This window comes from Oncorhynchus masou, chromosome 12 (assembly GCF_036934945.1).
Source record: "Oncorhynchus masou masou isolate Uvic2021 chromosome 12, UVic_Omas_1.1, whole genome shotgun sequence".
Classification (NCBI taxonomy): Eukaryota; Metazoa; Chordata; class Actinopteri; order Salmoniformes; family Salmonidae; genus Oncorhynchus; species Oncorhynchus masou.
The window spans coordinates 52652502-52675588 of record NC_088223.1 but is presented as its reverse complement, the minus strand read 5'-3'; the positions used below and the strand labels follow the sequence as shown (position 1 = coordinate 52675588).

At 43.4% G+C, this 23087-nt stretch overlaps 1 protein-coding gene across 2 annotated transcripts in view; it reads left to right on the top strand.

Moving 5' to 3' along the window:
* LOC135550379 (neuronal migration protein doublecortin-like) overlaps window positions 1-20125 on the top strand; it is an 82994-nt gene extending 62869 nt beyond the window's left edge. The window contains exons 5-8 of one of the 2 annotated variants that reach the window (XM_064981112.1): window positions 11765-11821; window positions 14632-14700; window positions 17369-17466; window positions 17633-20125. In XM_064981112.1, the coding sequence (XP_064837184.1) occupies window positions 11765-11821; window positions 14632-14700; window positions 17369-17466; window positions 17633-17689 (281 nt within the window). In that variant the 3' untranslated portion in view covers window positions 17690-20125. The remainder of the gene's footprint in view (window positions 1-11764; window positions 11822-14631; window positions 14701-17368; window positions 17467-17632) is intronic. The other variant, XM_064981114.1, reaches the window with a different exon arrangement.
* The last annotated feature ends 2962 nt before the right edge of the window (window positions 20126-23087 follow it).

Here is a 23087-nt window from a genome sequence, read left to right as displayed (position 1 = left end):
CAAGGCTAGGTAGGTACACAGGAGGCCTAGTGCGTGAGGCTGGCACATTTTTCACCAGCCGACTAACACGCACCTCAGGACTAGTATGGAGCGCTGACCCAGGTGCCATTAAATCCCCGACACGCTCCGTCGGACGAATATTGTACCTAAAGCACCAAACTAGCAACTCCCTCATTACTTTCTCCTCCAATTTCCCCATTAACTCCTTCACAGTCTCTGCTTCGCTCACCTCCAACACCGGTTCTGGTCTCCTCCTTGGCTCTTCACGATAAACAGGGAGAGTTGGCTCAGGTCTGTCTCCTGACTCAGCCACTCCCCCTCTGAGCCCCCCCCAAGAAATTTTGGGGCTTCGCTCTGCGCCGCCGTGTCTTTTTTTCGACTCCATTCTCCTATAGCCCTCTTCGCACTGCTCCAGCGAATCCCAGGCGGGCTCCGGCACTCTCTCTGGGTCGGCCGCCCACCTGTCTATTTCTTCCCACGTCGTATAATCCATACTGTACTCCTCTTTGGGCTGCTCCTGTTTCCTCTTTGCCTGCTGCACCTTTGGGCGGCTACACTCCCCTGGTTTAGCCCAGGGTCCTCTCCCGTCAAGGATTTCCTCCCATGTCCAGAAATCCTTAATACGCAGCACCTTTTTGGGCTGCTCCTGCCTGTTGACACGCTGCTCGGTCCGTGTGTAGTGGGTGATTCTGTAACGACGTTCTTCGTTTGTCGAAAGAGAGTCGGACCGAAATGCAGCGTGTTGGTTACTCATGTTTATTAATAGAACAAACGACGATACATGAAAAGACAAAAACAACAAACGGAACGTGAAAAACCTATACAGCCTGTCTGGTGAACACTAACACAGAGACAGGAACAATCACCCACGAAATACAAAGTGAAACCCAGGCTACCTAAATACGGTTCCCAATCAGAGACAACGAGAATCACCTGACTCTGATTGAGAACCGCCTCAGGCAGCCAAACCTATGTAACACACACCCCTAATCAGCTACAATCCCAATAACTAAAAAACCCCACTAAGAATTACAACAAACAATAAACCCATGTCACACCCTGGCCTGACCAACTAATTAACTAAAACACAAAATACTAAGACCAAGGCGTGACAACTACACCACTGTAACACCGCTAGTCACTTACTATACCACAGTAACACCACTAGTAACCTTCTACACCACTGTAAAGTCACTAGTAAATTACTACACCACTGTAGCACCACTATTAACCTTCTACCCCGCTATAACACCACTCGCCACCTACTATACCACTGTAACACCACTATTCACCTACTGCACCACTGTAAATCCACTAGTAACCTACTACACCACTGTAACACCACTAGTCACCTACTACACCACTGTAAATCCACTAATAATCTACTACACCACTGTAACACCCCTAGTCACCTACTACACCACTGTAAATCCACTAGTTAAGTACTAGACTGCTGTAACATCACTAGTCACCTATTACATCACTGTAACACCACTAGTAACCTACTACATCACTGTAAAATTACTTGGAAGCTACTTCACCACTGTTACATCACTAGTAAACTACTACACCACTATAACATCACTGGTTATCTAGTACACCACTGTAACACCACTAGTCACCTACTACACCACTGTAACACCACTAGTCACTTATTCAAATCACATCAAAGTTTATTTGTCACGTGTGCCGAATACAACAGGTGTAGACCTTACAGTGAAATGCTTACTTACAGGGTCTAACCAAGAGTGCAAAACGGTATTAGGTGAACAATAGGTAAGTAAAGAAATAAAAACAACAGTGAAAAGATGAACAGAGAGTATCAGTAGTGTAAAAGATGGGTGGGTGTTGAGGCACAATGCTTGTACATGAATGTATAGTTAAAGTGACTTTGCATATATGATAAACAGAGAGTAGCAGCAGCATAAAAGAGGGGTTGGGGGAGGGGAGGGCAATGCAAATAGTCCGGGTAGCCATTACACCACTCACTGTAACATCACCAGTAATCTGCAAAACCACTGTAACACCAGTAATGTGCAAAACCACTGTAACACCAGTAACACCAGTAACATATTATACCACTGTAACACCACTAGTCACCTACTTCACACTGTAACACCACAAGTAACATATTATACCACTGTAACATCACTAGTAACATACTACTCCTCTGTAACACCACTAGTTAACTACTTCACCACTGTAACACCACTAGTCACCTACTACACAACTGTAACACCACTAGTCACCTACTTCACACTGTAACACCACAAGTAACATATTATACCACTGTAACACCACTAGTCACCTACTTCACACTGTAACACCACAAGTAACATATTATACCACTGTAACAACACTAGTAATCTACTACACCAATCGTAACCTACTACACCACTGTAAAGTCACTAGTAACCTACTAAACCACTGTAACACCACTGGTAACCTACTACACCACTTTAACAACACTAGTCATCTACTACACCAATAGTAACCTACTACACCGCTGTAAAATCAGTAGTAACGTACTACACCACGGTAGCACCACTAGTAACCTTCTACCCTGTTATAACACCACTCGTCACCTACTACACCATTGTAACATTACTAGTCACCTACTGCACCACTGTAAATCCACTAGTAACCTACTAAACCACTGTAACACCACTAGTAACCTACCACACCACTTTAACACCACTAGTAACCTAAAACACCACTGTAACACCACTAGTAACCTACTACACCACTGTAACACCAATAGTAACCTAAAACACCACTGTAACACCACTAGTAACCTACTACACCACTGTAACACCAATAGTAACCTACTACACCACTGTAACACCACTAGTAGTCTACTACACCACTGTAACCTACTACACCACTGTAACACCACTAGTAACCTAAAACACCACTATAACACCATTAGATAACCTACTACACCACTGTAACATCATTAGTAACCTAAAACACAACTGTAACACCACTAGTAACCTACTACACCACTGTAACACCAATAGTAGCCTACTACACTACTGTAACACCACTAGTAGTCTACTACACCACTGTAACCTACTACACCACTGTAACACCAATAGTAACCTACTACACCACTGTAACAACACTAATAATCTTCTACACCGATAGTAACCTATTACACCACTGTAACAAACCTAGTAATCTACTACACCGATAGTAACCTACTACACCACTGTAACAACACTAGTAGTCTACTACACCACTAGTAACCTACTACACCACTGTAACACCAATAGTAACTTACTACACCACTGTAACGCCAATAGTAACCTACTACACCACTGTAACAACACTAGTAATCTACAACACCAATAGTAACCGACTACAATGCTAAGACCACTAGTCACCTATTACACCACGGTAACACCATTAGTCACCTAATACACCACTGTAACACCACTAGTCACCTACTAAACCACTGTAACACCACTAGTCGTCTACTAGGCCAATAGTAACCTTCTACACCACTGTAACAAACTAGTAATCTACTACACCAATAGTAACCTACTACACCACTGTAAAATCAGTAGTAACTTACTACACCACTGTAGCACCACTAGTAACCTTCTAACACCTCTCTTCACCTACTACACCATTGTAACATTACTAGTCACCTACTGCACCACTGTAACATCACTAGTAACCTACTAAACCACTGTGACATCACTAGTAACCCACTGCACAACTGTAACACCACTAGTAACCTACTCCACCACTGTTACATCGCTAGTCTCCTCTAAACCACTGTAACACCAATATTCACTAGTGATAGGTTACTAGTGGTGTAACCTATCACTACTACACCACTGTAACAACACTAGTCATCTACTACACCAATAGTAACCTTCTACACCACTGTAACACACTAGTAACCTACTACACCACTGTAACACCACTAGTAACCTACTACACCACTGTAACACCACTAGTAACCTACTACACCGATAGTAACCTACTACAACACTAAGACCACTAGTCACCTATTACACCACGGTAACACCATTAGTCACCTACTACACCACTGTAAAACCACTAGTCACCTACTACACCACTGTAACACCACTAGTAACCTACTACACCACTGTAACACCACTAGTAACCTACTACACCGATAGTAACCTACTACAACACTAAGACCACTAGTCACCTACTACACCACTGTAAAACCACTAGTCACCTACTACACCACTGTAACACCACTAGTCACCTACTGCACCACTGTAACACCACTAGTCACCTGCTACACAACTGTAACACCACTAGTCACCTACTTCACACTGTAACACCACAAATAACATATTATACCACTGTAACACCACTAGTCACCTACTACACCACTGTAACACCACTAGTCACCTACTACACCACTGTAACATCACTAGTAACATACTACTCCTCTGTAACACCACTAGTCACCTACTTCACACTGTAACACCACAAGTAACATATTATACCACTGTAACAACACTAGTAATCTACTACACCAATCGTAACCTACTACACCACTGTAAAGTCACTAGTAACCTACTAAATCACTGTAACACCACTAGTAACCTACTACACCACTTTAACAACACTAGTCATCTACTACAGCAATAGTAACCTACTACACCGCTGTAAAATCAGTAGTAACTTACTACACCACAGTTGCACCACTAGTAACCTTCTACCCTGCTATAACACCACTCGTCACCTACTACACCACTTTCACAACACTAGTCATCTACTACACCAATAGTAACCTACTACACCACTGTAAAATCAGTAGTAACTTACTACACCACTGTAGCACCACTAGTAACCTTCTACCCTGCTATAACACCACTTGTCACCTACTACACCATTGTAACATTACTAGTCACCTACTGCACCACTGTAAATCCACTAGTAACCTACTAAACCACTGTAACTCCACTAGTCACCTACTACCCCACTGTAATCCAATTGTAACCTACGACACCACTGTAACATCACCAGTAACTTACTACACCACTGTAACATGACTAGTAGCTTACTACACTGCTGTAACACCACTAGTAACCTACAACACCCCTGTAGCACCACTAGTCATCTACTCTGCAACTGTAACACCACTCGTCACCTACATCACTACTTTAACATCACCAGTAACCTTCTACACAACTATTACACCACTAGTAACCTACTACATCACTGTTAAACCACTTGTCAGTTACTACACCACTGTAACACCTCTAGTAACCTATTACACCAATAGTTACCTACTCCAACACTAACGCCACTAGTCACCTATTACACCACGGTAACCCCTGTAGTCACCTACTACACCGCTGTAACACCACTAGTCACCTACTGCACTACTGTAACATAACTAGTAACCTACTAAACCAGTGTAACACTATTAGTAACCTACTACACCACTGTAACAACACCAGTCACCTGCTGCACCACTGTAACAACACTAGTCACCTACAACACCAATAGTAACGTACTACTCCACTGTAACACCACTAGTAACCTACTACACCACTGTAACAACACTCGTAATCTACTACACCACTAGTATCCTACTGCACCACTGTAGCATCACTAGTAACCTATTACACCACTGTAACACCATCAGTAACCTACTACACCACTGTAAATTCACTAGTCACCTACTACACCTCTGTAAAACCAGTTATGACCTACTTCACCACTGTAACACCACTAGTCACCTCACCTACTACAACACTGTAACATCACTAGTAACCTACTACACCACTGTATCATCACTTGTCTCCTGCTACACCACTGTAACACCAATGTTAACCTACTACACCACTGTAACATCACTTGTAACCTAGTACATCACTGTATAACCACTAGTAACCTACTACACAACTGTAACACCACTAGTCGCCTTTTTCACCACTGTATCATCACTATTAACCTACTACACCACAGTAACACCACTAGTCACCTTTTTCACCACTGTAACATCACTAGTAACCTACTACACCACTGTAACATCACTAGTAACCTACTACACCACGGTAACACCACTAGTAACCTACTTTACCACTGTAATGCCGCTAGTAACCTAGTACATCACTGTATAAACACTAGTCACCTACTACACCACTGTAACACCACTTGTCACCTTTTACCCAACTATAACACCAATAGTGACCTACTACACCACTCTAACACCACTAGTCACTTATTACACCACTGTAACATCATTAATCACCTACTACACCACTGACACACCACTAGTCACTTACTGCACGTACCACTGTAACACCACCAGTAGCATACTTTACCACTGTAACGCCACTAGTGACCTGCTATACCAGTTGTCTCCTGCTACACCGCTGTGACACCACTAGTAAACTACTCCGCCACTGTAACACCACTATTAATCTACTACACCACTGTAACACCACTAGTCACCTACTGCACCACCGTAACATCACTAGTAACCTACTTAACCAGTGTAACACCACTAGTAACCTACTACACCACTGTAACAACACTTGTCATCTACTACACCATTAGTTACCTACTGCACCTCTGTAACATCACTAGTAACTTACTAAACCAGTGTAACACCACTAGTAACCTACTGCACCACTGTAACAACACTAGTCACCTACTGCACCACTGTAACATCACTAGTCACCTACTGCACCACTGTAACATCACTAGTAACTTACTAAACCAGTGTAACACCACTAGTAACCTACTGCACCACTGTAACACCGCCAGTTCCCTATTACATCACTGTAACACTGCTTTTTTAGACATTCTCTCATCTGTCAATGTGATTGTGCTACTATACACTGAGTGTACAAAACATTAAGCACACCTGCTCTTTCCATGACATAGACTCACCAGGTGAATCCAGGTTAAAGCTATGATCTCCTATTTATGCCACTTGTTAAATCCACTTCAATCAGTGCAGATGAAGGAGAGGAGACAGGTTTATGAAGGATTTTTAAAGTGGAACTGATTGCGTTTGAACTACTTTGCATGTGTGAAACAAACAGACAATCAGAATATCAGTCAAACATATCAAATGTCCAGTTTATGTTACATAACAATCTTCATAAGAAGTAGATTATATTTGACTCAACATTCCATGACGTACACTAAGAAATTGTTGGCAGCTTAGATGGATGCAGTTCAATGCATGCTTAATATAATTCACCAATACATTACTTGATTGTCCAAAAAAGATTACCAGGTTGTAAATCACAGCTGGCCTGGTACATAGTTTGCAGCCTCCATTCGGGACTTACTGTTTCAGTTTCAATGGCTCAATATTTTGGAGAAAAACTGACAAATGTTACTAAGGCTGGGAATGTCAATACAATCAAACTAGCAAGGGCAATGATCACAAGTCAGTCATAATGTGGCTAATAGGCTAGTGTATCTAATTATGTAGCAAGCTAAAAACACGGAGCCGAACGTTAGCTAGATAGCTAGCTAGCTGCTAGGAGGATGTCATGTCATGTCATTGGAGGAGTGAGTGAATTACTTTTCCCCCTCATATCTTTTTTCGGTGGCTATACTCAGCTAGAGATGCAGGTGTCATTTAGTTAGCTAGCAAGAACTTGAATGACTGTTATCCAGTTAGCATAGCTCTTGCGTTCGCAAATGCACTCAGGCTATCTACTCCGATTTCAGAGCACTCTCGTCTGTGTGTGCCAATGCGCTGAATAACTGGTGGTGGAAAAAGTTTCCAATTGTCAATACTTGAGTAAAAGTATAGACACCTTAATAGAAAGTTAGTCATGTAAAAGTGGAAGTCACCCAATACAATACTACTGTCATAAGGTGAATTCACCAATTTGTAAGTCGCTCTGGATAAGAGCGTCTGCCAAATGACTTAAATGTAATGTAAATGTACTTGACTAAAAGACTAAAATTATTTGGTTCTAAATATGCTTAAGTATCAAAAGTAAAAGTATAAATCATTTCAAATTCCTTATATTAATCAAAGCAGATAGCACCATTTTCTTGTTTCTAACATTTACGGATAGCCAGGGGCCCGCCAGATCAGAGGCAGTAGGGACGACTAGGGATGTTCTCTTGATAAGTGTTTGAATTAAACAAACATTCAAAATGTAACTAGTACTTCTGGGTGTCATGGACAATTTAGGGATGTAAAAGTACATTATTTTCTTAGTAAATAGTAAATTAAAGTACAGGTACTCAAAACAAATCTACTTAAGTAGTTCTTTAAAGTATTTTTACTTAAGTACTTTACATCACTGAGAATAACTGATGAATTTACGCCAAACCTGCTGAATATGACCGGTGTCAGTCAACATATGCAAAAACAGTTGTTTGTCACGAACACTCTAGATATGTAAACAGCCTAGCTAACCAGCTATGCTAGGGTGAGTAAAATGGTCAGAGTGAAGTGTTCTCTCATTTGTGTCTGGAAGTAGCTAGATAGCAAGCTAGCCAACTTTAGCCAGGCAGGCAAGCTGCAGAATGACGTGAAGGCTACAATTCCCCATTATTTACAAGTACAATTTTGACGGCCAACTAGCTGAAAAAGTTTGAGAGGGTTTATCTAATGTTCTTTATATATTTATATCTTGTTGAGAGCCTACCTTTTTATGGTTGTTTGATCAATACGATTGTATGTTTCCCAAATGTAAGAGGACTCGCCTGGTTGTGACATATTTGCAGAAATCCATTCAGGTGTATTTTGTGGCTTTTGGCAAATGCTTTCTGATGATCTAAAGTCAAGCTGTCACAACTGTATGTAAACACACAGACTAGTTCAAAGTGAATGATAGCAGGCCTATGTGGCAATGGCTTGTTTGCGTAAAGGCCTACTGTAGCTCTGATTGGCTATGGTGCACCGGTCAGCGTAGACTCCAGTCCTGGATGAGACAGATGCTTTATTTACTGCAGTGTCTATGAATTGTGCAAACGCACTGCCGCTTTCCCACTCTATGCTGCTATAGAATTTTCACAAATGCCTTAGTATACGTCATTCTCAAACATTCTAAGAATTTATGAAAACGTGAAAATCACCTAAGCGATCGCTTGTCTCAAAAAATGTTTTTAAAAACTGTGTCATTTTCTTCCTGGGGGTGTTTAGGAATAGCTAAGATTTCATGTTGCTAAAATGCTGTCAGTTCCACTTTAAGCCTTGAGACAATTGAGACATGGATTGTGTGTGTGTGCCATTCAGAGGGTAAATGGGCAAGGCAAAATCTTGAAATGCCTTTGAACAGGGTACGGTAGTAGGTGCCAGGCACAACGGTTTGTGTCAAGAACTGCAACGCTGCTGGGTTTTTCACACTCAACACTTTCCTGTGTGTATCAAGAATGGTCCACCACCCGAAACTCAGACAGGAACTCACAGGACTGTTGTCTGATTTAGGAAGTAAATAATCTATCTGAAATAGAAAGTTAAATGAATATCTGCACGCCAGTGAACCCAGATATTTTCTAGAGTTAACATACGGCAGCTCAGTCCACATGTAGGCTAGCTAGCTGTTCAATCACATAGAAAAATCCCCTTTTGTCTCCTTTTGAGTTTTCTCCTCGCAGTCCAACACTTAGGTCTTTCACATCAGTACTGAACTGGAGCTCATTATTTAGACAGAGTTTATGTAAATGAGGCTTTAGCCATGTTAACTGATCGATAAGTAGTCTCTCGGGCCAAAATGCCAAATTGGATCAGGCAACACCACCAGGGCCATATGGGAAGGACTGTAGAATGGCCATTTTATGTTTTCCTCACATCACATTTCAAAAGACGAGCCTACATATAGGACAGATTTTTCCATGCTACGCTGGGACAGATGCCTCTTACATGCCAGAGTAAATGTATTATTCCTCTCAGTGAATGTGTGGCTTTGTGTATTTATGTGTGGGTAGTGTATGTTAATGTATAGACCTGCTGTGTGTGTTGTGTGAAGTAAGCAGCAGGGAGGGATAAGCATGGGAAGAGGAACAGCCATTCATCTTGGTGGTGACAGGTTTAGGTCAGATGATCCAGTGGTGCTGATACTGACTCTGAGTGGAGAGGAGAGGAGCTACCAAGCTTCCCTGGCTACTCCCTACAGGCTTCGTAGCCTATTTTTACATAATAGCTACACAGGTCACTGCACACTCAGCTCCCTCTTTCATATCTCGACACCTCTCTATATAAACTCAGCAAAAAAATAAATGTCCCTTTTTAAGGACCCTGTCTTTCAAAGATAATTCCTAAAAAATCCAAATAACTTCACAGATCTTCATTGTAAAGGGTTTAAACTCTGTTTTCCATGCTTGTTCAATGAACCATAAACAATTAATGAACATGCACCTGTGGAACAGTCGTTAAGACACTAACAGCTTACAGACGGTAGGCAATTAAGGTCACAGTTATGGAAAGTTAGGACACTAAAGAGGCCTTTCTACTGACTCTGAAAAACACCAAAAGAAAGATGCCCAGGGTCCCTGCTCATCTGCGTGAACATGCCTTAGGCATGCTGCAAGGAGGCATGATGTGGCCATACTGTGAAACACCTAAAACAGCGCTACAGGACGGACAGCTGATCGTCCTCGCTGTGGCAGATCACGTGTAACAACACCTGCACAGGATCGGTACATCCAAACATCACACCTGCAGGACAGGTACAGGATGGCAACATCAACTGCCTGAGTTACACCAGGAACGCACAATCCCTCCATCAGTGATCAGACTGTCCACAATAGGCTAAGAGAGGCTGGACTGAGGGCTTGTAGGCCTGTTGTAAGGCAGGTCCTCACCAGACATCACCGGAAACAACGTCGCTTATGGGCACAAACCCACCGTCGCTGGACCAGACAGGACTGGCAAAAAGTGTTCTTCACTGACGAGTCGCGGTTTTGTCTCATCAGGGTTGATGGTCGGATTCACGTTTATTGTCAAAGGAATGACCGTTACCCCGAGGCCTGTACTATGGAGCGGGATCGATTTGGAGGTGGAGGGTCCATCATGGTCTGGGGCGGTGTTTCACAGCATCATTGGACTGAGCTTGTTGTCATTGCAGGCAATCTCAACGCTGTGCGTTACAGGGCAGACATCCTTGTCCCTCATGTGGTACCCTTCCTGCAGACTCATCCTGACATGACCCTCCAGCATGACAACGCCACCAGCCATACTGCTCGTTCTGTGCGTCATTTCCTGCAAGACAGGAATGTCAGTGTTCTGCAATGGCCAGCGAAGAGCCCGGATCTCAAACCCATTGGGCACATCTGGGACTTGTTGGATCGGAGGGTGAGGGCTAGGGCCATTCCCCCCAGGAATGTCCGGGAACTTACAGGTGCCTTGGTGGACTGGCAAATCTGGTGCAGTCTATGAGGAGGAGATGCACTGCAGTTCTTAATGCAGCTTGTGGCCACACCAGATACTGACTGTTACCTTTGATTTTGACCCCCCCTTTGTTCAGGGACACATTATTAAATTTCTGTTAGTCACATGTCTGTGGAACTTGTTCAGTTTATGTCTCAGTTGATGAATCTTATGTTCATACACATATTTACACATGTTAAGTTTGCTGAAAATAAACGCAGTTGACAGTGAGAGGACCTTTCTTTTAGCAGGGAGATCAGAAATAAGGGGATCTCATAATATACAGAACTACTATACAGCATCGGTGTGATGTGTTTTAGACGGGGTCCATTTCCTGACCCGCTGCCTGCCTCTCACTGGGTTCTTGTGTGAAGGAGTTGACCCGTGTGCTTTAATGTTGTGGTTCCTTTCTTTCAGCACACTACCCCTCTGGAACCAAACCCAAATCAGCCCAGGGGGCCTTTAATAACCAAGGTCAGTGGGGTCATGCCGACATCACACTGACATCATATCATGTCTGCTGGAGACCACTGAGTTGGCCTGGGTGGGGCCAGAGGCAGGAGAAGGACTGGGCCCTATCTCTGGTCCAAGCTGATACAGCGCTTTCACATCGATAGTCCAATCTTATCACCACACACAGCCCTATTTGGTATAGATTTGGATCCTGTTGCTTTATCAGATTTGCACATTAAACTTCAGCCAGATGTTATGGCCATTGCAGGAGACAGAGGGGAGTGTTTGTAGCTCAGTATGTGATAAGCATCACTATAAGCCTTGAGCAAAACATCATAAACATGTTGCCAAACGCAGTATGTTATTGAGCTAGTAACTGTTTTAGTGAAGGCATAACATGCCCATTTTCAGAATAAGCCCATCTGGCACTTCTGTCACCTTTGGGCCATGCCATTCCTCTCCTTAGGGGGTGCTGCAGAGCAGGTGTCTCCTAAACACGTACGTCTTTGCCAGAGAGAGAGAGAGAGTGGGCGAGAGGGGCGTTAGAGGGGAGGTGAGTGTCTGAGGTGCTCTTTGGATGTGAAGGATTCTTGAATGCCCGGTGGCATTTCACACTAGCGCTGGCACGCAGGCATCTGGCCGTGTGGGTGACTCCTGGTGCGTAAAGGTTAGGAAAACGGAGAAAGACAGACACAGTGTGATCAGCTCACAGCAGACAGGAAGGACAGACAGACAGTGCGATTAGCATTTACAGAGAGAGGAGGGTGGAGGAATAGAACGGCTGTGTGGCGCTGAGAGCACAGAGGTGGAAGAACAGACAGTCTGAAGGAGGAGAGAGGATGGTGGAGGTGTAGAACGGCTGTGTGACACTGAGAGAACAGAGGTGGAAGAACAGACATCCTGATGGAGGAGAGAGGATGGTGGAGGTGTAGAACGGCTGTGTGGCACTGAGAGCACAAGAGGTGGAAGAACAGACATTCTGAAGGAGGAGAGAGGATGGTGGAGGTGTAGAACGGCTGTGTGGCACTGAGAGAACAGAGGTGGAAGAACAGACATCCTGAAGGAGGAGAGAGGATGGTGGAGGTGTAGAACGGCTGTGTGGCACTGAGAGCACAGAGGTGGAAGAACAGACATTCTGAAGGAGGAGAGAGGATGGTGGAGGTGTAGAACGGCTGTGTGGCACTGAGAGCACAAGAGGTGGAAGAACAGACATTCTGAAGGAGGAGAGAGGATGGTGGAGGTGTAGAACGGCTGTGTGGCACTGAGAGCACAGAGGTGGAAGAACAGACATCTGAAGGAGGAGAGGGGATGGTGGAGGTGTAGAACGGCTGTGTGGCACTGAGAGCACAAGAGGTGGAAGAACAGACATCCTGAAGGAGGAGAGAGGATGGTGGAGGTGTAGAACGGCTGTGTGGCACTGAGAGCACAAGAGGTGGAAGAACAGACATTCTGAAGGGGGAGAGAGGATGGAGGAGGTGTAGAACGGCTGTGTGGCACTGAGAGCACAAGAGGTGGAAGAACAGACATTCTGAAGGGAGAGAGATGGTGGAGGTGTAGAACGGCTGTGTGGCACTGAGAGCACAAGAGGTGGAAGAACAGACATTCTGAAGGGGGAGAGAGGATGGTGGAGGTGTAGAACGGCTGTGTGGCACTGAGAGCACAGAGGTGGAAGAACAGACATCCTGATGGAGGAGAGAGGATGGTGGAGGTGTAGAACGGCTGTGTGGCACTGAGAGCACAGAGGTGGAAGAACAGACATCCTGAAGGAGGAGAGAGGATGGTGGAGGTGTAGAACACTGAGAGCACAAGAGGTGGAAGAACAGACATTCTGAAGGAGGAGAGAGGATGGTGGAGGTGTAGAACGGCTGTGTGGCACTGAGAGACATCCTGAGAGGTGGTGGAGGTGTAGAACAGACATCACTGATGGAGGACATCCTGATGGAGGAGAGAGGATGGTGGAGGTGTAGAACGGCTGTGTGGCACTGAGAGGAAGGCGGAGGTACTGAGAGCAGAGAGCGGAGGGGGAGTGGAGAAGGAGGGCAAGGAAGGCGAGGGAGGAGGGGAGGATGTCTAGGAGTCTTTGTGGCTGTCGACTTTACTGTTTCACTGTTTACCCTGGTTAATGCAATGACCCAGAATAAACCACACGGCCTACACAATTACTGTACATACACAAAACCTCAATGCTTTACATACACACACTAGACTGCATGCCATACAAAGCTAGCACCAAACTACAGTACAGTATCACCAAACTACAGTACGATATCACCAAACTACAGTACAATGTCACCAAACTACAGTACAATGTCACCAAACTACAGTACAATGTCACCAAACTACAGTACGATATCACCAAACTACAGTACAATATCACCAAACTACAGTACAATATCAGCAAACTTCCGTACATAGAATTGCTGCACACACAGAAGTCACATAGACCCCTATGAAGCTACTCTTTGTACAACAGACACTACCAAACTGTCACCCAATCCTCCTTGCTGAAAACATTGCAGCAACAGTGGACTTCATGAAAGACACATATGTGGCCATAAATGACCATTTACAGTGTCCATGTTCTCATTGTGTCAGTCTGTTTGCACAAACGTCTGTTTCTTTGTCAATGCGGCCTTTCATGTGGAAGATACTACTGTAGTTACTCTGGCCTTTGTTTGTCTTATGCTCACACACTGTGTGTGTGTGTGTGTGTGTGTGTGTGTGTGTGTGTGTGTGTGTGTGTGTGTGTGTGTGTGTGTGTGTGTGTGTGTGTGTGTGTGTGTGTGTGTGTGTGTGTGTGTGTGCGTGTGTGTGTGTGTTTCTCTCCACAGAAGGTTGCAGGATGATGAAGAAGAAAAGTCCAGGTCAGATCCGGCGCAGCAAGTCTCCTGCTGAATCGAGTGAGCTCATTATTGTCTGATCTATAATGTGACTGCCCATGGAAGCCCACACCCGACATAGACTGGCTTCATCACATAGACTATTACAGAGTTACTGCTACTCACCCCCTTACTCTCAGCATCCAGCCACCCTGATTCCAAAAGCAGCTAGATTTAAACCAACTGATATGGATGTGCATGTGGTTATTATTGTTTATACATGTCATTAATATGATATGAGTTTTTTCTTTTTTTTTCTTTTCTTTCTTTCTTTTTTTTTTTTAATGTTGAATTATACTTTATGTCTGTAATCTGCATGTTGTTGTCCAGGATTGCATTGCTTAGACGGGGTGTTTAAACGCTGGTGCTCGTTGTCTGCCCTGCGAGTGAGACAGTGAGGCAGACGGTGTTTACTGGTGGGAACTGTCCTCTCACCGTAACGCAGCACCTCCTGCACGCCTCACCACCCCAAATCCCCACTAATACAAAGAAATGGGGACACTGAAAAAAATCCAGCCTTTGTTTGATCAGGATCATCTGCACAGATTACGAATCCCAAAAAGATACGAATCCAGATCTGCTGTCCTTTAAGCATTGATAAAAAAAAAAAAAAAAGAAAACATGAAAAGAAAACAAAGGTAGTGGAGGACTGCGCTCAGAGCGGTTATTATCCTTGACGTACGCTGTCCGTGTCAACGAGAGGGCCAACGAGATTTGAGGTACAGAGGTTTGAAGAGAACGCTCGGGAAGGGGCAGCAGTCTCCCTCAGCTCTAACTACTAGACCAGTTGTAACCACTGATTATACAGGTCAGAGGGTTCACTACATGGGCCGAGGGATTATGGCACGAGGGACCCGTTAATTAGGCACTTTATTCTCACACCTTGAACAACTCAACATCAATTCATCCAGCGACATGTACAAGTAGACTAAAGCACATACACGCGCACCAGGTGCTACCCTAGCTGACGTGTCAGGTGCTACCCTAGCTGACGTGTAGTGTAGAATGTTGCTTGGTGTCACCCTGTCACCCTGTGTCACTCCACAGTGAGTTGGCTGGCTAGTCTAGCTGGTGGCGGGTGGATGTGAGGTCAGTGTGTCCTCCCAGCCAGACTCTGCTGCCCCGACTCCCTCTCTCAGTGCTCTTGAATATTTCAGTGAGAGCTGGTGGTGGGGGGGTCGGGCGAGGGCTTGCCCTTAAAGGCAGCAGATGGACAGCCAAGAGGCTAGTATTCCTCCTAATGTACCCAAGGTTAAGCAGCCTCTTTACAGTCAAGACATGAGAGTAGGGTGGCCACCCGGGTGGGTGATGGATCAGGAGGGGTGGGGAAACACTTAGGGTAGAGGGGCCCCAGTCAGACACATTATCAATGACACCATCACACTGTTTTCTTTTTGGATTTTTTGTCATTATTGTACATGTAAGTCATCCAACATATACCCTTTTAACAATGATACAGTTTTGTATTGAGTACTGATACACTGATTACTTAGCCTTCATAGTTTCAGACGTGGATGGAGGCAGAAATGCTGTATGTTGCTGTTGTTAGGACTTGGTCTGAAATGGTTTCTTGTATATTTCTTATATGTTTATTCGGCTGGCTTACTGATATGGTTTCTACCTGTCGAGCATGCTTGCCCTCTTATACATCTACCCCAATATTAACCCCTATATTAACTCCTATACCCCAGTATACACTAATATTAACTCGTATACCCCAATGTACCCTAATATTAACCCATATACCCCCTTTCCCCCGGGGTGGTTTGGGTTTTACCATTTTATTAACACTTTTGTTTTGTTGTTTTGTTTTGTTTTATTTCAAACGTTTTGTTCTTTTGAAATAAAAGCCATGTCTTCAGTTATCTTTGGTGCATGTTTCTGTTTAAACCCTGCTTCTGATTTACATTGAAAGACTGGAATCAGACTAACAGTTGGCTGTATGTGACAGGAGAAGTTAAGCTCCTGGCCATTATACTGTCATACAGCATATATACCTACAGCCAAAGACCAATCTTCTGCAATAGGCTATGGACTAGAATAGATTACGCATCTGTTTATTGCCTTCCCCGCCTAGTTCTGTAGATATCATTCTCTCGACATGACACTGCTACATTTGAGGCCGTTCTTGGCTTTTTAGTTTTGTTTTCCTGGTTTTAGTTAAACAGACATTTTAGGTCTGGATGAAGATATGAACTCCATTGCATTGGAGTTGGCTTCATCTGCAAAGCTCTTGCTCCACTGTGCCTGTTTACAATTCAGACTGGAAGAGAGGCTAGCCATCTGTTTCAAAGTCTTTCCTTAAGGATTCTGTTTTTCTCTTAAAGACAAAAGCCTTTCGAAAAGTCTTACTACACAAACTACGACACATCACACCACTCTCAGATGTAAACACTGTCAAGGCCAGGGTATCCTAGCAACCTGCCAGGGCTGTAGAGCAATGGCCAAATGTCCTCCAGCAGAGAGGAACAAACAGGGACCCGGGCAGTCAGTCAGCCGCCCAGAGAGACTCTGTCTACAACCAAGTGAGGGCAAGGCCCAGGAATGACCCTACTCTGGGGCCAAGGAGTCCTGGCATACACACTGTCTAATTCACTGGTCTCTCTCTCTCTCTCTTTCTTTCTTTCTCCATTTACCTTTCGTATTCTCTCTCTTTTCTCTCTTTCTCGCTCCGTTTGGTTTCTCACAGCCAATGGGACGGCCTCCAGCAGCCAGCTCTCCACCCCAATTTCCAAGCAGTCCCCCACCTCCACCCCCAACAGCCCAGGCATCCACCGCAAGCAGAAGGTACCCCATTCACCCCACTACCTAAATACCACTACCTATCCCTCCCTCTCTCTTTCCCCTCTCTCAAACTGCACCTACAAGACCAATAGCTTAGCTCCGAACTCATTGAAGAGGATGTGTCCCCTAGCTCATTCAGATTATGATCCTCCTATGTTTTTCCCTGTAGGATCTCTACCTGCCCCTATCTCTGGATGATGATGATTCTCTTGGGGAATCCATGTAGAGCCTCCTGTCTGTCAGCTGCTGCCTGCCTACCCGTCTCCCCCTGGCCTGCCACTCGGAGGTATCTCTGGTGCTCTCCAACTTCACTGACGGCCAGCGTCCTCTAGTGTACTATCCGGGAGGACTTCTCCATTTGATCTCTCCCTGGTGCCACGTGTCTACCTGACCTTGGCCACCACGGCTGTTCCACCTTTTGCTGCTTGAGAATTCACCACTAGATCTTGTTTTTTTATATCCTATGTTGTTAAGAATGTATATGCTGGGCGTATACGACAATGATGTACGAATTACTGCATCTAACAAATTCGCCAAATCCTTCTATTGTGTGAAAGTCCAGGGGTTACTCGTATGCTCTCAGAAGGGGCACATCATTTACTAACAAGCCATTTCAAAGATGCAGTTCCCACAATGTAACTACAAAACTGTATTTTTTTCCCCAGTTGAAAACCATGCATTCTGATATAGGGCAAAATCACACATTTCTACGATTTTCCCAATTCAAGTGCACAATTCCAAGCAGCAAATGGACTATATCTCTGGGGTGTAGTAGTCAGTAGTCACGTTTTGCTCATAATGTCCCTCTTTGTCCTCTCTCTTTCTGTGCTATGGTTCAAGCTGTTAAAAGTAACGAGAACATTTTTAGGGGAAGGCGCTTTATCCGTGAGAGGTGAATGTCCTCCTCTACTGTAAATACTGTGTATAGCCATTGCAACATCCCAGCTAATGCCTAACATTCATAACTATGCTTTCACAAAACGTCAATACATCGCCTGCCAAACGTTGAGTCAACATAACATGTTTTCTGTGCGTCATCTATCTATGAGGTCTTCAAAAACTGCAAGGCACAGTGGAGCCAAGCGGATTTGAAACCGTGGGCATGTAGAGTAGGGTTACTGGGGTAAGTTATACTAGTGTGTACAAACCAACCAAAGCCAGAAAAAAAATTGCCCTTTTTAAAACAAACAAGCACGTCCTTTTTTGTTTTATTGAATAACGGTTTGGGATTCTTAAATGTATTTTGGTGATGATTATTTGAACTCCTTTTTGTGACTGATTCTACGATGGAGACTTCAATGGAGATGTGATACAGCCAGGTGTACTTATATTGAGGCAAGTTTAGAATAAATGATTCTGACAATAAAACAAAATGTCAAAGCCAAAGTATATATTGTATCACGCAAAGTGGAAATCTAAAATGTAGATCATGTGTAGTTCCCCCCAGTGGAGACATACCTGTCTGCTATTGTACTCTGTACTGTCTATTTGTTACTGGGGCCTCCCATGAGACCATTCTAACCAGACCATGTCCATGTAGGGTAAATAGATTTTCACCAGCACAGAAAACAATAGAGTAGAGCTTCTCACATTTTGCATGGCTAAATCTTTTTTCTTAGTGCTTATTGGTTGAATACAAAAGTTTAGATAGGAGGAAATTGAATTGTTTGTTCGAAGAAAAAAAAAAGTATTATTAAAAAAAATGAAGTAATATATATGTCTAAAACATTGTTCCTTTTCTTGACGAGTCACACATGAATGGTTATAGTAACGTCATGTTCCTAGAGAGGATGTCCGGCGAAATCTGATGAACACATCATTGTTTTATAGTGCAGGCATATGGACATTTTTCTGTGGCGGTCGTCCCAAAGAATAGTGTGAAATACTAGACCAAGTATTACGTATGTAAGGTATTTACGTATGTAAAGTGATCCAGTGTGAACCTCTCTCTGGACCTGACCCAAATCTGACTCAAATGAGCAGCACAACACACTCTCCACCTCTTACACCCGCCATCTGCAGGGAGTGATGTCACTGTGATGTCAGCACTACAGCTGCATGTCCACTTTTACATCTTCTGGGAATCAACACTTTGTCAAATAAAAGTCTCTTCTGGAGAATTCAGTTCCACTTTATCTCACCAGCTGTTCAATATCTTGTCTCTTTGCCCCAGATTTTCTACAGTTTAACATGAACAGTGTCAGTCGGTTGTTTTGTGTGATGCTGCCACCACCATATAATACAGGAGGTGTGGGCCAAAATCTCACCTCCAGTGGTGCCTCTTTTTTTTGGATTGCCGTCTTTTGATTAAAAAAAAAAATGATAAAAAAAACAAAACAAACAGGAAAACTAAGACATGGCCTCTTTGTTAACAAACTGTTTGTAGAGCATTTTTAAATGTCTTGAATTGTGGAGCTGCCATCAGCGCAGTGTGATCTCTCATACATTGTTTTTGATAGAATGCCAGGGTAACTATATCATAGTGCAGACATACTCTCTTTCTGTTCTCTCTGAATGAATCTCTGATGGAATGAATTGGCTTACTGGGAAATGTACAACGTCCTCTTTAATGGTGTTTTTTGCAATGTCACAGTGGCTTGTTTCAGTGCTTCACTCTATGTATTAACCAATTCCCTTTTGCAATTAAAAGAGTTGTGTTCCACCTCCCGTTCTGGCTGTACTCAAATGATGGCTGTTCGCTCAGTCTTAACTGAGCAACACAATTTTACATTTCTGTCTCATTGTTTTAGCCACACCACTGCCATACATACACACAGTACCAATCCATATTCACATCCATGAATCTCATCATGATGAAGTCATAATCACAGTCCATCTCCAGTCTGTTTTTGATCATTACTAGGTGTGGTCTGTGTTGCAACCGTCGGTGAATTTAGAAAAGGATTTTAAGTGGTCATATCACCCTTTAAAAATAGCAAGGGAAACAACTGCGATATGTTACCATGGTAACACAATACAAGCCCTATGCTATACCTATGTCCCTTGGTACAGGTTTTGGGGATGTATTTGACAGTGTCCATGTGAGTGTGTTTTATTCTGTGTGTGTGTGCATGCGCGCGTGCATGTGTGTGTCCGCATGCGTGTTTGCGCATGTGTGTTCATGGTAGGGGGAAGTCTGGATGAGACGTTAAGAGGTAGAAAAGAGCAGACGCTGTGTGAAAAGCATGGTATTACTATTCTGTTCATGATCACCATTTTGGCCGTCTCAATCACCATGGTAACCGGGAGTCTCTCTCAACAGTAAACGTTAATCTCCAGTTTAAACAGGGGGTGTCTGGGAAGTGAATTGCACTGTACACAACTGGGGACTGCTCCCCACGTTTACACTGCTTTCAATGCAGCTGAGACAGTGGCACTTTAGTAGACCTGCCGAAGCTACTGCCAAGCACTGAACCACTGCTACTGCTGTTCTGTACTGTTTCCTCTTTAGTAAAACCTAACCAGACGTCTGGAAGACATTCTGTCTCACCAAAGAGCATGTGTCCAAGACAAGTCATAAAAACAGAATAGCATGTCAATGAGTTTCAAGTAGTAAATACATCTATAGACAGACAAAAAGTGTCTAAATCCATCATATAATTTACTACAGTATATCTTAAATGTTAGTCATGATTTAACCAAGATTTGAATGCAAGTGCAACTAAGGGCTCTTTTATATCTGCATCACTGAGGAGTTACAGATTGTGTTCACCGTGAATGCAGTCTCCGCGAACGCGAGAACATTGCCTTTAGATTTAAATCATGCTGTAAAGCTGAACTTCCGCCATACGGATTGAATAGAGCCCTAAAACTGCAATAAGACAATCCTAAGAAAAAACATTTATCAACACATGTACTTAACCACCTGTACAAGCTAAATACCTCCACAATAACTGTGTACCTTACACTATTCAATTCAGATGCATGTAATTCATCCACTTGGATATGACATCCTACAGTTACTGTATATAAACTCAGGCATTCCTCTAACTTGGTGCAAAAACCAATTGGTCCTCATAAACCCCAGCACACCCGCAGAGAGATGGTCAACCCTAATGACTACCTTATGCAATCATGCGCACACTCTCAACATACAGTACAAGTAAAATGTTTGGACACACCTACTCATTCAAGGGTTTTTCTTTTTTTTTTAAACTTTTTTTTACATTGCAGTATAATAGTGAGGACATCAAAACTTTGAAATAACACATATGGAATCATTTAGTAACCCAAAAAGTGTTCAACAAATCAAAATATATTTTAGATTCTTCAAAGTAGCCACCCTTTGCCTTGATGACAGCTTGCACACTCTTGGCATTCTCTCAACCAGCTTCACCTGGAATGCTTTTCCAACAGTCTTGAAGGAGTTTCCACATATGCTGAGCACTAGTTGGCTGCTTTTCCTTCACTCTGCGGTCCAACTCATCCCAAACCATCTCAATTGGGTTGAGGTTGGCTGATTGTGGAGGCCAGGTCATCTGATGCAGCACTCTATCACTCTCCTTCTTGGTCAAAAAGCCCTTACACCGCCTGGAGGTGTGTTGGGTCATTGTCCTGTAGAAAAACAAATGATAGTTCCACTAAGCGCAAACCAGATGGGATGGTGTATCACTGCAGAATGCTGTGGTAGCCATGCTGGTTAAGTGTGCCTTGAATTCTAAATAAATCACAGACAGTGTCACCAGCAAAGCACCATCACACCTCCTCCATGCTTCACAGTGGGAACCACGCATGCGGAGATCATCTGTTCACCTACTCTGCGTCTCACAAAGACATTGTGGTTGGAACCAATAATCTCAAATTGGACTCATCAGGAATCATTTCTGAGGCTGGTAACTCTAATGAACTTATCCTCTGCAGCAGAGGTAACTCTGGGTCTTCCTTTCCTGTGGCAGTCCTCATGAGAGCCAGTTTCATCCTTACACTTGATGGTTTTTGCAAATGCACTTGAAGAAACTTTCAAAGTTCTTGACATGTTCTGTATTGACTGACCTTCATGTCATGATGGACTGTCGTTTCTCTTGGTTTATTTGAGCTGTTCTTGCCATAAATGGACTTGGTCTTTTACGAAATAGGGCTATCTTCTGTATACCACCCCCACCTTGTCACAACACAACTGATTGGCTCAAATGCATTAAGAAGGAAAGAAATTCCACAAATGATCTTTTAACAAGGCACACCTGTTAATTGAAATGCATTCCAGGTGACTACCTCATGAAGCTGGTTGAGAGAATTCCAAGAGTGTGCGAATCTGTCATCAAGGCAAAAGGGTGGCTACTTTGAAGAATCTCAAATATAAAATATATTTTCGATCTGTTTAACAATTTTTTGGTTACTACATTATTCCGTATGTGTTATTTCATATTGTTGACGTCTTCACTATTATTCTACAATGTGTAAAATAGTAAAAATAAAGAAAAAACCCTTGAATCACTACAATATTACTCAACAATAATAAACAGATTTGATAAAATAGTTACATTTGTTCGATAATGTAGCTAAGAAACTAACGTTGTTCTCGTGTATTATTTGTAACAACTCGAAGGTTCGGTTTACCGTAGAAGGCTAGTCAACAACAGACTTAACAGCCATAAGTCATCCCCTGTCAGCCGCGGATCATAGAG